Source organism: Nothobranchius furzeri, chromosome 6 (assembly GCF_043380555.1).
Source record: "Nothobranchius furzeri strain GRZ-AD chromosome 6, NfurGRZ-RIMD1, whole genome shotgun sequence".
Classification (NCBI taxonomy): Eukaryota; Metazoa; Chordata; class Actinopteri; order Cyprinodontiformes; family Nothobranchiidae; genus Nothobranchius; species Nothobranchius furzeri.
Genome location: NC_091746.1, coordinates 48,047,462 through 48,061,680, shown reverse-complemented (window position 1 = coordinate 48,061,680; position 14,219 = coordinate 48,047,462). Strand labels below are relative to the sequence as shown.

At 40.9% G+C, this 14,219-nt stretch overlaps 1 protein-coding gene across 1 annotated transcript in view; it reads right to left on the bottom strand.

The window, feature by feature from the left end:
* The window catches only part of LOC107397163 (transmembrane protein 132C), a 317,088-nt gene that overhangs the window by 204,988 nt on the left and 97,881 nt on the right, over positions 1-14,219 (bottom strand). Inside the window, exon 3 of the mRNA XM_054744223.2 lies at positions 9,165-10,095. Within this exon, the coding sequence (XP_054600198.2) occupies positions 9,165-10,095 (931 nt within the window). The remainder of the gene's footprint in view (positions 1-9,164; positions 10,096-14,219) is intronic.

The following is a 14,219-nucleotide window of genomic DNA, read 5'->3' as shown; positions in this document are numbered from 1 at the left end:
GCAGATATTAACAACCGATATTTTTTCCATCTTATATCCATTTGTTTCTCTGTTTCAGAGGGTGAGGGGGTGATGTGTAATTGTTTAGTCATGTGACCGTGATTGTAATCATCTCAGAAGCGTAAATGTGTGTGTTGTGCGTACATAACAACGTAAATTCAGCTTTAATGATTTTCATTCTATACGAAATCTGCTGATTTTAGAAGCATTAATGTCAGTATATCGATATCGGCAAATATCAGTTATCGGCCAAAACGGTTATCTCAATATCGGATATCAGTATTGGCCCAAAAATTTCATATTGGTGCATCACTAGATGGATGGAGAAAATATTAAGCAAGACCATTTTAATTTATATTTTAAATATATATATCTATATATATATATATAAATATATATATATATATATATATATATATATATATATATATATATATATATATATAGATAGATAGATAGATAGATAGATAGATAGATAGATAGATAGATAGATAGATAGATAGATAGATAGATATATATAGGGGCAGCAGTAGCTCAGGTGGTAGAGCGGGTTGCCTTATGATCGGAGGGTCATGGGTTCAATTTCAGCTCCCGCCAGGGTTATCCTGCTGCTGTGTCCATGGGCAAGACACTTCACCCAACTTGCCTGTGTTAGTGGTGGTCAGAGGGGCTGACGGCGCCAAATGGCAGCCTCGCCTCTGTCAGACCTCCCCAGGGCGGCTGTGGCTACAAGTAGCTTACCATCACTAGCAGTGTGTGAATGTGAAAGTGTCTTTGGGGGTCTTGAAAAGCGCTATATAAGTTCAATGCATTATTCTATCTATCTATCTATCTATCTATCTATCTATCTATCTATCTATCTATCTATCTATATCTATATATATATCTATCTATATATCTATCTATCTATATATATATATATATATATATATTTACATACCTTTGTTTTCATTTTTAAAAAGAGGGATGATCTTAGATTTTTACACTGAACTTCAAAAAATTCAATATTTCTCATACTAGATTTAAAAGGACAAACAATTATCTTGGGAGACCCAGCAACATCAGGTATACCCCATCCTCTCAGCTGACCTTTTTAAGAGCCTAGAAGACTTTCACAAAATCAAAGCAAACAGAGAGAAACACCGAGGTCACCCATGACCTTGTGGACACACTTGGAGCCGTGGACACTTAAGGGAACGGAAAGACCAAACAGAGACATAAGAGGATCTCGTGGGAAGACGCAACCCCTAGATGGACACAGGGTATCTGCAGGTTTAAGCGAGCCAAATTTAAGACTTTTTAAGACCTTTTTTAAGGCCACTTTGACCAAATTTAAGCAATTTTTTAAAATTCAATTTAAGCTATAATTTCTAGCTATTGCCTGGAACCGGTGCTAACCATGTCGCGAACGTGGGATTAGCCATCCAGTTACCATTAAACTTGCACTTCCCCATGGTGCAAGCTCCCACTAGCTTAACCAGCTAATCTAAAAATAGCCCCCTTTCACAACCAACTGAATGTGTACAGTTCCGCTTATGCCAACATCATACACAACAAATGCTGAACACTAACTAGAAATTCACCAAATTTTATAGAAACAAAAGAATCTTGTTTATTGGGTCTTCGGTAATTTTAGACCTTTGGAAATTGTATTTAAGGATTATTTGTCATTTTTAGGGATTTTTAAGGCCTTAAATTTGGAAAAGCAAATTTAAGACTTTTTAAGACTTTTTAGGGACCCGCGGATACCCTGTGGACAAGACAAGGGCACCAAGAGGAGGAGAACGCATTCTAGTTTCTGAGATAGCCAGTAACTACAACTTAAAACAAAGCAGAATGATATAATATCATTATGATAAATATTTAAGTATTAAAATGACCCACTTCCGGCAATTGGTGATTGCTTTGTGGTGCCATATATCAGTAGAGAGCAGGATCTATGTAGTGAGCAATCTCTACGAGTGTCAAGTCACTAATTACTCTTTACTGAGTAGATGAGAAAGTTTAGCTGTCAGCGTAAACAACAGAGAGCAGGCCAAAGGAGCAAGAAGAAAATGGTGGAGCTGAGTTTACAATTTAATATTTAATTTTTAATTTTAATATCTTGAATTAAAGCTCTATCGTGTCTGTCTGGATGCTGTCTCCTGCTGATGTTTCAGGTGAACACGTTAAGCTGTCGGTACAGCAGAAAGTAAGTGCTCATACAAAGAGAGAGAGGGGGGAGGTTAAAAAACACAAGACGGGAAGAGATGGCTCGACAGAACAGCAGATGTAAGAAAAATACAGATAAGCACAGAAATGAAAATGGAAAAGAGACATACCTATCTCAGGTGACCTTTAGCAAAGAACTGGATCACAGAGGAGAGCAGCCAGATAGCCAGATAAGGCTAACCCACTGAGGAAAACATCTTTATTTTAACCTTTTCTCCTGCTGATATTTCCACCAACAATGACCAAACACAAACAGCCAAAGAACAAGACCTGCAAACCTCGTTTAGTTTCGAAATGAGCTGCATCATGTCAGTGTGACATCTAAATAAGACCAAACACACCAGAGCTAAAGTCATTTATATGCCAGCAGTAAACCTGCTGCTTTTTTTCTTCTTTACCCGCTAAATCCGCAAATAACAAAACAACTCATGATTATTTTGGGCTGGCGCAGCGTGAAGAATCTCACACTCATACCTTCACACTCACATATTAGAAATTCATTTGCATTAATCAGAAACTCTGCCCCTGAAGGGCTCTGCTGAAATATGTTAGATTGTTTAGTCAAAATTACAATACAGCTAGGGCAATTTATCTTTTGAAAAGCCTGTTAATTTGTTCAGGAGGAAAAAAAGTGTTTTCATTTGCATGTTGAATGAGGAGTAGCTGGAGCATCTTTTACCAACCTGTTACGCTACTTTCTCCTTAGCTAATGAGGCGGGGAATTACTGATTCCACTGGGAGCCTTTAACACGACAAACACACGGTGACTTTTCAGCTCCTTCAGGGGAGCTCTACGCAGGTACGTACGTACGTACACACCTGGGTGTTGATGTTTGTGTGCATACCTTTTACCTGCAATGTGCTGGTAAATATGTAGATGTAAATATTCATCTCCGTAGATTTTTCTTTACAAACATGGATGCAAAAGGATGTAATTACACAAAATAATTAACATGTTTAAATGAAATCCAACAAAGCACAAAGATGAAAGGGGTGATAATAATTTTCATACAATTTAGAAAAAAGAGCAGGAGATGTTCCAATTCCTAAGAGCCTTATCTTTGGAGTTAACCTGCTTTATGTTCATTTCCTGTGCTTGTTGAGATATTTAAATCTGAATTTCTTTGAATTTTTTATACAAAAACAGCAGCTTTGATACTAAAATCACGGGGCAGCAGTAGCTCAGGAGGTAGAGTGGGTTGCTTCATGTTTGGAGGGTCGTGAGTTGATTCCAGCACCCATCAGGCATATTCTGCTGTTGTGTCCTTGGGCATGACACTTCACCCGACTTGCCTGTGGTGGTGGTAGTCGGAGGGGCCCATGGTGTGAAATGGCAGCTTGGGCTCTGTCTGACCACTCCTGGGTGGCTGTGGCTATAAAGTAGCTTACTAGCTTACTAATCTATTTTTTTAAACCATTATCATCCAAACTTCCATTCCAGCTCATCTCTACTGTCCAAAATCATTGAAATGGTGGCTTTCAAGCAGATCACAGAATACCTCTCACAAAACTGTCTGCTTGGTCCTTACCAATCTGGATTCAAAAAGGGCCACTCCACTGAAACTGCTCTGTTAGCAGTGATGGAATCCTTAAAAGAAGCTAGAGTGACAGCCAAATCCTCAGTGCTTATCCTGCTCGACTTATCGGCTGCATTTGACACTGTCAACCATGGCTTCCTTTTGTCCACACTCTCTAGCATGGTCATCACAGAGAAAGCACACGCCTGGTTTTAATCGTACCTCACAGGACGATCATTCAGTGTATCTTGGCTTGGACAATCCTCTACCGTGCACCATCTTGCCACTGGAGTCCCCCAGGGCTCTGTACTAGGACATCTTCTCTTTGCCATTTACACCACCTCACTGGGTGAGATCATTCGATCACATGGCTTCTCCTACCACTGCTATGCAGACGACACCCAGCTCTTTCTGTCATTTCCACCAGACGACCACACTGTCTCTGCACAAACATCAAACTGTCTCTCTGACATATCAAAATGGATGAAATCCCACCATCTCCAACTCAACCTCTCTAAAACTGAACTACTTGTCATCACAGCAAAACCATCCATACAGCACAATATCTCAATCCAAAATGACTTCCCATCTCTGGCTCCTTCAAAGGCAGTTCGAAATATGGGTGTTGTGATTGATGAACACCTGAGCTTTAAAGATCATGTTGCCTCTGTTGCTCGTTCATGCCGCTTTGTGCTGTATAATATACGAAAGATCAGACCATACCTAACACAACATGCCACCCAGCTCCTGGTGCAATCTACTGTCATCTCCCGCCTCGATTACTGCAATGCCCTTCTAACTGGTCTTCCAGGCTGTACTGTGAGACCTCTTCAAATGGTCCAGAACGCAGCGGCGTGTCTGGTCTTCAATCAGCCAAAAGGAGCGCACGTCACCCCTCTGTTCATTGAGCTCCACTGGCTACCGCTAGCAGCACGCATCAAATTCAAATTGCTAACACTAGCATACAAAGTCCGAGATGGTACAGCTCCCATCTACCTAAATCCTCTTGCAAAGGCTTACATCTCAGCCCGGCCGCTCCAGTCATCACAGGATCGTCGGCTAGCAGTGCCTACACCACGCTCAGGACAATCCAGACTCTTCTCATGCATCGTTCCACAAATGTGGAATGACCGTCCAAGCACTAACAGAACAGGGGCTTCCTTTTTGACTTTCAAGAAACTCCTGAAGACCCTGCTCTTCAGAGAACATCTACTTAACTAGCACCCTCCCTGCACCCGTCCCCCCTCTCTACTGTCCACTCCTTGTTCCCTCCTCTCCATGATTGATGTCAAGTTGTTGTTGTTATTGTTGTTGTTAGCCTCAAGGGCAACATGCCGATTATCACTTGTAAGTCGCTTCGAACAAAAGCGTCTGCTAAATACATAAACATATAAACATAAACATACTTTTATAGCAACATGTTGCTTGTCTGTCTTCTGTCAAATAAATTGGTGTCCGTTGTTCTCCTTAAAAGTGAAATTTGGAAAATGTAGGCTACAAATCAGCAAACACCAAAGACTAAAAGAAAAAAAAATTATTAATTATAAAAATGTATATTTCATTGAAGAAATTCATTCTAAATACACAGCCATAGGGTGAAAATATTGTTAAACTGAACACTGATCACAACAGAGCCTAGTGCAGGGGTAGACAGCTATTTCCCCAGTGTTCTCACGGTGTTTTCAGCTAAAGATGATAAAATAATGTTCCCCAAGAATATTAATATATGAGCAACGCAGGAGATGAAAAAGACAAGATGTATGTGTTTAAAGCAACCCTGCTTCAGCAAGAGATGTTTAAAAAAGATCAATAAATAAGACAACTAAAGATTGTCCATACATGTCTAGATTTCATAATGCTTCTTAAATGTAAAAGGGTAAATGACCTGTATTTGTACATTTGTATGTATTGTAAATTTGTATTTGTTCTACAACTACCCAGGGCGCTTCACAACACAGTCATTCACCCATTCACATGCTGGTGATGATGAGCTGCAATGTTGCCACAGCTGCTGTGGGGCGCACTGACAGGCCTGTCAGGTACAGATGCCAACGGTCCCTCCGACCACCACCAGCAGGCAAGGCAGGTAAGTGTCTTACCCAAGGACCCAACAGCAGCATTCTCCGATCGGAGCCGGGATCGAACCTGCAACCTTCAGATTACTGGACAACCCGCTCTACCTCCTGTGCTACTGCTGTTTTATAGCTCTTGCATCATTCATTTTTGCTTCACGTGAGCAGTCCATGAACTTTAAACTGCAACACTTAGCTAGAAGTCCTGAATGTATACTGAAATTAAAGCATGAACGTCAGGTTTTGAATAAAAACTGTCCTGACACCATCTGACAGCAGCACAGGTATGAATAAAAACCACTCAGAGAGATCCTGGTGTGTTTTTGTCACAAGTTAAACTCGTACAAGAGAGGTGGGAAGTGGATAAGACAGGGAGATAAGATAATGGGGAGGGAAGGGAGTAATCCATAAATAGTTAATGATGCCTTATAACAGCTGAGAGAAGCACACCAAAGCTACTTAAAGTAAGCTGTCCACAAACACACCCACACTACAGCAAAGCCAAACATTGGCTGACAGTGTGCAAACACACACAGAAGCCGAGCATCACTGTTCAACAGCGTAGAATCTCAAAGACAACACAGACACACTCCAGCTCCCCACCTCCAGTGATAACAGTGCTTGATTTCACACCATCACCTTGGGAATATTGTGTGCTTCAAGGATACACGGCAGCATTTACAGATCAGGGAATCCTGCAGTTATGCTGCAGTTTTGGTCCAGTAAAATAAAAGCAGCGCTAATGGCGAGAGGGACATTGACAAAGTTTGGTGAAAAGAAAATGGCAGTCAAGTCCAGGAAAGTAGCCCAACATTTTGGTTGCTAATGAGGTGTTTTTGAGTAAATTTTAAATCTTTGCTCTACAAATGGAAGAACATAAAAAAAAGTCTTCACTTCCAAAAAAGGAGGATGCAACACTCGTGCAAAGAGTTGCTAGAAAGTGCCTTTGAAGTTTTCATTTCCACACACACATGCTGATAAATGTGGCAAATACACACCGAGCGCTAATACTTCATGGGAGTTCATCATCACTGGAGTGAGACAAAAACCAATGAGGCTTTTTGGCAGATTTCCTGCTCGTCCAGGGTTGACAAATTGCCAAAGCCCTCTGTCACAGCTTCACTTTGAGCCCTCTAACTGATTCATCTCCAGTGATTTAGATCTCAGGCTTGGAGACAACCGAGCGGAAATGCATGTTTCTTACACCTTCATTTGCATCACACAACATGGAGCAATTACAGTCACTTTGAATAGTAATTTGTTGTCTGGAAAGCTCAATGAATCAATATATTGTTGCTGCTCTGTGGTTTCACCTCAGATAATGAGAAATGTTCCCAAACTTGTAATTTTGAGAGTGAGAACCTGCAATGATCTAAGTAGGCAGTGTAAAGATGTCATTAACATGTTATTCATTCAAAACCAGCTGCTCTCAGTCTATAATGTGGTTAAAAGGAGTTCATGTGCTCTGACAAATTTCTAAAATTTGGACTTAGAAAGTTGCAAGACAAACAATTGCTGAAGGAAATTGCATCACATTTTTAATTACTGCTGACCCACAGGTCTTTCATGACCAACTGTCCTTTACTCCGAACTTTAAGAGGAAAATGAAAAGGTGTTCTGAATGTTTCTTTAGAAGCAGATAATTGGGGTTCTATGTGGTTTCAGATATTTCATCTTTTTTGTTATTTTTTGCTAAAAAATACTCATGGCCGGTTCACACGGCAGGTTATTTATTTTTTTGCATGACAGACCCCACATGTGGTGATAAAAAAATCACAGACATAATAGTTTTGGTTCTACAGTGTGTGGTGTGCAGCAACTCTGTAAATACAACACATGAAATGCTCTGACGGCAAATCTCTTCAAATAGAGACGAAGCAGTTTTGGCTTGCTTTTAGCAGCCCCTAGTGTTCATTTAGTAGAACCGGAAGCAAAACCTGTCTCCTCGCTGTGTGTTCATCTTTTTAACATCTTAATCTAACAGCTGAAATGTCTCCCCAGCCTTCCTTATTTTCTACAGGAGAGGTTTATCATTGAATCAGCTGTGTTCATGATCTAAAACATGCAGGAAACATGCTGAAGCAGACTGCAGAACCAAGTATGTAAGCTCAAACTTTGAAGCAAAGACACATGGTGGAGAAACATGCAGTGCACTTCGGTCACCTCAAATTCTCATTGACTGAATATCAAACTCAGTGGTTTTTTTTTTTATCATCAAAAATCAAACTAAGCCAAACCAACACGCCTGAAAGCCCGGATTAATGATTTGAGCGGTTCTGACGTACTTTTGAGTGGACAAGAAAGCTTGTGGCACACCACACAAGGTAAGATTATCTGATGAGATTATCCTTAGAGCCGTTATGTTAATCATATCAAGCTTTAGGTTGTTGGAAGGGGCCGGGGTGGTTAACAGAATCGACATGATTATCCTACTGGGTGAACTGGGCTGTCGCTCCTCAACCCTACTGTTGAGTTACTTTCGATAGTTTTACATCAGCCGTGTCCAAACATGGCAGTAAATTATAAGGACAGAATCACTTCTAACCAATAATATCCTTTTGCCATGAGTCTGAAAAGGGCTCAAGAAAACCAACAACCAATGGAAATGTTTTGCGTGCCATGTTTAGGAGCACATTATCAGTTTTAATCTTATTCTCTTTATCTAAGCCACAATATGCTCCTTTAAGGTGACTAAAAATTCCAATTAGCAGCAGAGTAGCATGAGCTCATAGTCGCTCATGTCCCTAGAGTTAATGTCATGCTCTTAAAACACTTCTTTAACTATCACCATGTTTAATATCAACTGGAGATCAGTAGACAGTGCTTGTGAACATCAACTGTTGTTTAAAACTGAATATTAAACCAGTGGTGATATTAAGACATCAGTTTGCAGGAATACAACATGAACCCTTTGATCCGCGTAAATAAACATTCTCCCTGCATGGTGGTCCTGTACGGAAATGTACATGCATTGGTTTGAACCCCTTTGATGTACTTATAGTACGTACTCTAGCTCTCTGTGCTGATAAACTGAAGCGAAATAATATAAGAGACTCAGTATCAGGGACAAAAGGTTCCTGATTGGGACAATTCTACCTAAAAACTCAGTTAAATCAAATAAGGCTTATCGGTAGAGGATAAATGAGTTAAAATTACCAGCGAGTAATTAAAAGTGGGGGAATTCCAAAAGCTGTTATTACAGACATCACCAAATAATATCTATATGTCGATTATTATGACACAACAAACTAACAAACTAATTTCCCAAACACAAAAGCACCTGCTCATGAACTGTGAACTAGAAGAGTGCAAAACTTAACAACAAGCACAACACAACTGCAGAATAAATTCTAGTGTGACTCACCTGAGGGTGAATATTTGAACTGATGAAAGTGCAGACAGAGCCAGAAAAGTGGAGACCGTTTCCCTCTGCCTGATGGGTTTCGAAGGTGCCATCACCACAAAGTTGTTGTCCAGCTTCAGCTCCGACAGCGGCTGAAACAGCCTGACGCTCCCGATGCGCTGCATGGGTGTGTGTCCTGCAAAGTAGCCCATCGGCCTCTGCTCCTCTGTGCGAACTGGGCTGGTCTTTTTTGAGTCCTCTGCGCTACAGTCTCCGCTGTCCGTGGTTTGAATCATGTAGTAGAGTTCCACAGGAGTGCCCTGAGCCTGCTCCAATACCCTTTGTCTGCCGGGTCTCACCGTGGGGGGGCTGAACCAGCTAGCCAGGGGCTCCAGCTCGGCGACGCATATCCCCAGCTCACCTTTTAGTCTGCATGACCCACGCACCTCCTGGGTCTCATGGAAGGCAAACATTCTGACGCAGGGCAGCTTATGAATGGTGCTGTAATCATCCCAGTCCCTGCCCGCGATGTAGAACAACACCTGGACTTTTGGAAAACTCGGGTGAATCTGCTCATTGATGATGTACGTATGGACCTTCCAGTTGAATGTAAAAAGTGGTGATGATGTTGCTGATGTTGGCGCTGATGATGATGATGAAGTAAAGGTTGGCGTGTTGAATGGTCCTGGCACAGTTTGCAGCATCTCCAAAGGGACAGGCTGCTGGACAGAAAGTGGTCCATAGCTAGCATTGACAAAGGGCATCTGCCGGGCCTGGTGGATAAAGAAGGATTCAGTTCGAGCCCGGAGGCTTGAGTTCCTCATTATGTCCTGGTTTGCTTCTAGTAAGAAGAACGCTGACTCAGCATTGAGGATCCGGTAGCTGACGGGCAGATACATTGGTGTGGGTCCGTATCTCTGCAGGCCATCAAGGATTACTTTGCTGTCCAACACTGGAAGAAAAAAAAAAACAGAAAATCTTTAGACAATTAAAAAAAAAGTATCAACATCCCAGAACAACCAGTAGGCATGGCACTCATCACCTCAAAGGAAACACCTGGTTTCTACACCCAGCAGAAAAATACATGATGCAGGCATGAAATTAAAGTATAACATGAGGAAAATATGGATTAGGCAAACAACAAATTGAACGGTGGAACCTCATGACTAACTTGGCATTTGCATACGTTGCCCGTAACTCGAGGCAATCAAATCTTCAGCCCGTTCCAGCATGTTAAACGTCTTTATGGAGACATTCCCACATATCACTTTCACAAACTGCTGCTTTTATTTACACAAACTGGTTGAATTCGCTTTAAAAACACTTGCTCTTTTTTCCCGTTGCTTGCTTATCAGGTTTGTCCATGTTTTCAGTCTTTTTTGTGACGCAGTAACCCATCTTGTTTTGCTCTCATTCAATTTACTTGTCATTTTAATCCTCTCAGGAATCTATTTTTTACCCTCTCATATGTTTTGGACACTGAAGGTTTTTGCTATACGACACTCACATTGAGGAGTTTTTATCAAAACTCTCATTACCTTTCTTTGCACTTTCATTGAAGTAATATACCAGTGGTGCAGTTACAATCACGGTTTTCAGGAAATCTTATTCATATATTTTTGACCTGGCAGAAACATGATTAGCACAGATGGACAGTATTGGTTTAAGTATGTTTTAAACTGAAATCATTATAAATGGGGGTGCTGAAAAGCACAAAAAGACATTGAAGTAGCTAATCAAGGTTCAAATTATGGGGGAGCTAAGGGGAGCCTAGCCCTCCTTAAAGGGTGATGGGCTCCCTCGAAAGCCATCAAGCGACACACCAAGGGGAAGCCCTCCTATCTTAACGAAGGAGCCACCACCCTCGCTCTTACCGATATTAGATGGACAGAACCACTCCCCTACAAAGACTGAATGTAGTAAACTGGTCAAATAAAAACAGACCATAATCGTGATGTGTAGCAACTCAGCTAATCAACACACTACAAACAGTTTTTACTCACTAACATTCCCTTTGACAAATTGCTCAAGATGAAACATGGCCTCAATGTAAACAATCATGGTGGAAGTGCTCTGTTCTTCCGTCACTTTGCTTTCTGATTGGCTAGACGCCACATTCAACAGACAGAAAATCAGACCGAGACAATCCAACATGTTTGAAAACCCGTAATTATAATTTGAGCAATTCCAATGTCGTTCCAAGCAGATCAGAGTGCTTGTAACACTGAACATAAGCTGGGATTATTTGATAAGATGACTTTTACAGCCTCTACAGTAAATGTGTGCATCCTTATGTTGGTCAGGAAGGAGGAGCTGGTCAAAAATCAGCATGGTTATCTTGCCGTGTGAACCAGGCTTAAGAGGTAAATAAGACTTTACTGGTGCTGTGACATAAATTGGATCTATCTGACACACACGGCTGTGCCACAAATCCATGTGTGCACATTAGATTAGCCAAGCAGCCATTGCATTCACACAAGATAATGATTGTCTTGAACAAGACTGAAGTTCAAAATCACAAATCCATGTCAAGCCTTAAGTCTCCAGAGAGTGGTTCAAAGTCCTGTCACGAGTCTTCATGTTTGTGTTCTTAGACCTGATGACTGTGCCTCTGTGACAGACTGCCCCCCTATCCAAGGTGTATTCTGTTTTTCACTCATTGGCCTCGGAAGATAGGTACCAGCTCCATTTGACCATGAACAGGATTAAACGAGTAGAAGAATGATGGATGTGAAAAGGGACGGACTGGGACGATTATTCAACCTGGAATATACACAACGTATATCTGCAACTTTAAGACAAACAAATGAAAGGCATTTTTGATCCAGAACAGGGCAAAAGGTGAGTTTAGCATAAAGAAATCTACCCACCCCTTAGAGCTTTTCTTCTTAGCTGAACACAACCCTCAAACCAAAACCACCTTGCAACAAGAGGATCCATCTGACCTCAGAACCTGTCCCCTCTTTACTCCATCCTGTAAATCCTCTCCACCACCTCTGTCTCCTCACCATCCAGCACGAAGCTTCAGATATTTGGACTGATGGAGAAACCCATTAGAGCCCATTGATTTTCTGTCCCGAGCCGTGCATGCTCTGGGAGACATGTCGCGGTAGTGATTTGTGACAGTCCATGACTGGAACACAATGACTGGCTTGGCAAATGGATGGAACCAGTCATGGGAGCAGCCCTTCAGAAACAACAACACAGTGGAAGGTTGACCCACCTGATTAATATCAAACCTCCAAACTACTTTTCATAAAAGACAATTAAAGCCAAACATCTATTACCATACTAAGCAGCCATTTTTTCAGCTGCTGTCATAGTGGAAATAAATCTGTAAACCCATTAAAGGACAGCCACAGGATCAGTCTTGATTTTTATTTTAATAAATGAAAAATAAATTTAAATGAACAAACAATCATCCAGTTGGGCTCTTTATCCTTTAAAAGGATTTTTAATATGATGCCTGTTATTTTATTTTATTTTTTTCTCCACCACAGCTATGAAATAGTGTTTGCTGGCCAGAATAACTAAAGTCACCCACATGGTTAAACGTAATTATAGACCCCTCTCCTAATATTCATTCCCGGTAACAGTAAGACGTCTGTCACAAATGAAAATAACACACATTTAAATTGGTTGCAGTAAACTCCACAAAACTCCTTTCATGCAACTTTAAACTTCTCAGTTCCTGGTGGGAAAGCAGCAGTAAAGGAAGACAAGACCTTTGCTGTTGTCGCAGTTGAAAAGTAACAAAACCGAGACGGATGTCAAGAGTGGACGAGGTGCTTAGTTGATGCTTGATCATGCTTACAGCAGAATGAGAGGATTTCCCGGTCTCTCCTTCTCTCTGGAGGGGAACTGACACACTGTCCTAGTTTCTACTTACGATGACATAAATGAAAACTAAATATTTTATTACAGCATAAAAAATGTTGTAATATGTAACTTCAGATTTGGAATATGCTCTTCTTTGTGACATTAACAGGCTGCCGTAAACACAGAGGCAGAACCGGATAGATTTGCAGCCCCGAGTTGCCCTTGGATTTCATATCTACAGCTACTAGACTTGTAAATCATGTCTGCAGGTCTGTTGCTGCAAATGAAAAAGGGGATGATTTGTGAACATAACTTAACCTCTGTGGTAAATCCCGGCTGTAAACTCCTGCAGGGGACATTTTGGGCCAATGACAACCCCTCAGAAGTCTGATCACATCATCATCCCATCGGAAGACATTTGTTAAGATGCAGGATTTAATGTATTGATGTTATGTTCATGATTTCTGAGATAAAAAGCTCACAAAAGCATGTGATTACAAATTCAAATGAAGCAACTTTTAAAATAAAGCCTTAAAAGATATTAAAGCTTTAAGTCCTCAAGGCAGAATTCAGATCAAACCTCTTCTCATAATCACCTGTTTTCTTTTTCTTTTTTTAGCTCTGGTGATCTGAGCAGAACTTTACGTCTAATCCTCTCATCTTAACCCCCACTCCGCTCTTCATCTTCTCATATTATCTTGATCCGCCGCCATATGTGTATCTTGCAGCTGCTGCTTGATATGTCGTAAAAATTCAACATCAACATTCAAATTACATCCATCAAACATGTTTTATATGAAATTTGTAGAGGATGTGTTGGGGTAAAAGGTGAGAATAAAACCTGATAATGGATTAGAGAGGTGGGAATGTTGAGTTTTTTTTTTCTCTTTTGAGAGTTCAAAAACAGCCAGAGTAAAGAAAAGAGCCTCCTACGAAGAAGGTCTTTCAGAAGAAACCGCTAAACAGTTTCCAGCTTCCCAACCTGCTGCTTTAACTACTCCGGACTTACTCTTGCAGCAAATAAAACAAGCACAAATGGTTACTGAGTGACAAGGCTGACAGGTTGTAGCTGAATCTGGCTCATTTGTTCGACCATTTACAGTATACCTAAAGGTGGTGCTGCATTCTTTCATGACAGACTGCTATTTCTCATTAAAATACAAAACTGCAGCTAAGTTGCTCTCCTCTTATGGTAAGCATCTGTAGCACAGAGCTCCACATACTATTAAAAACACAATAATGGGAATATATTTGGTT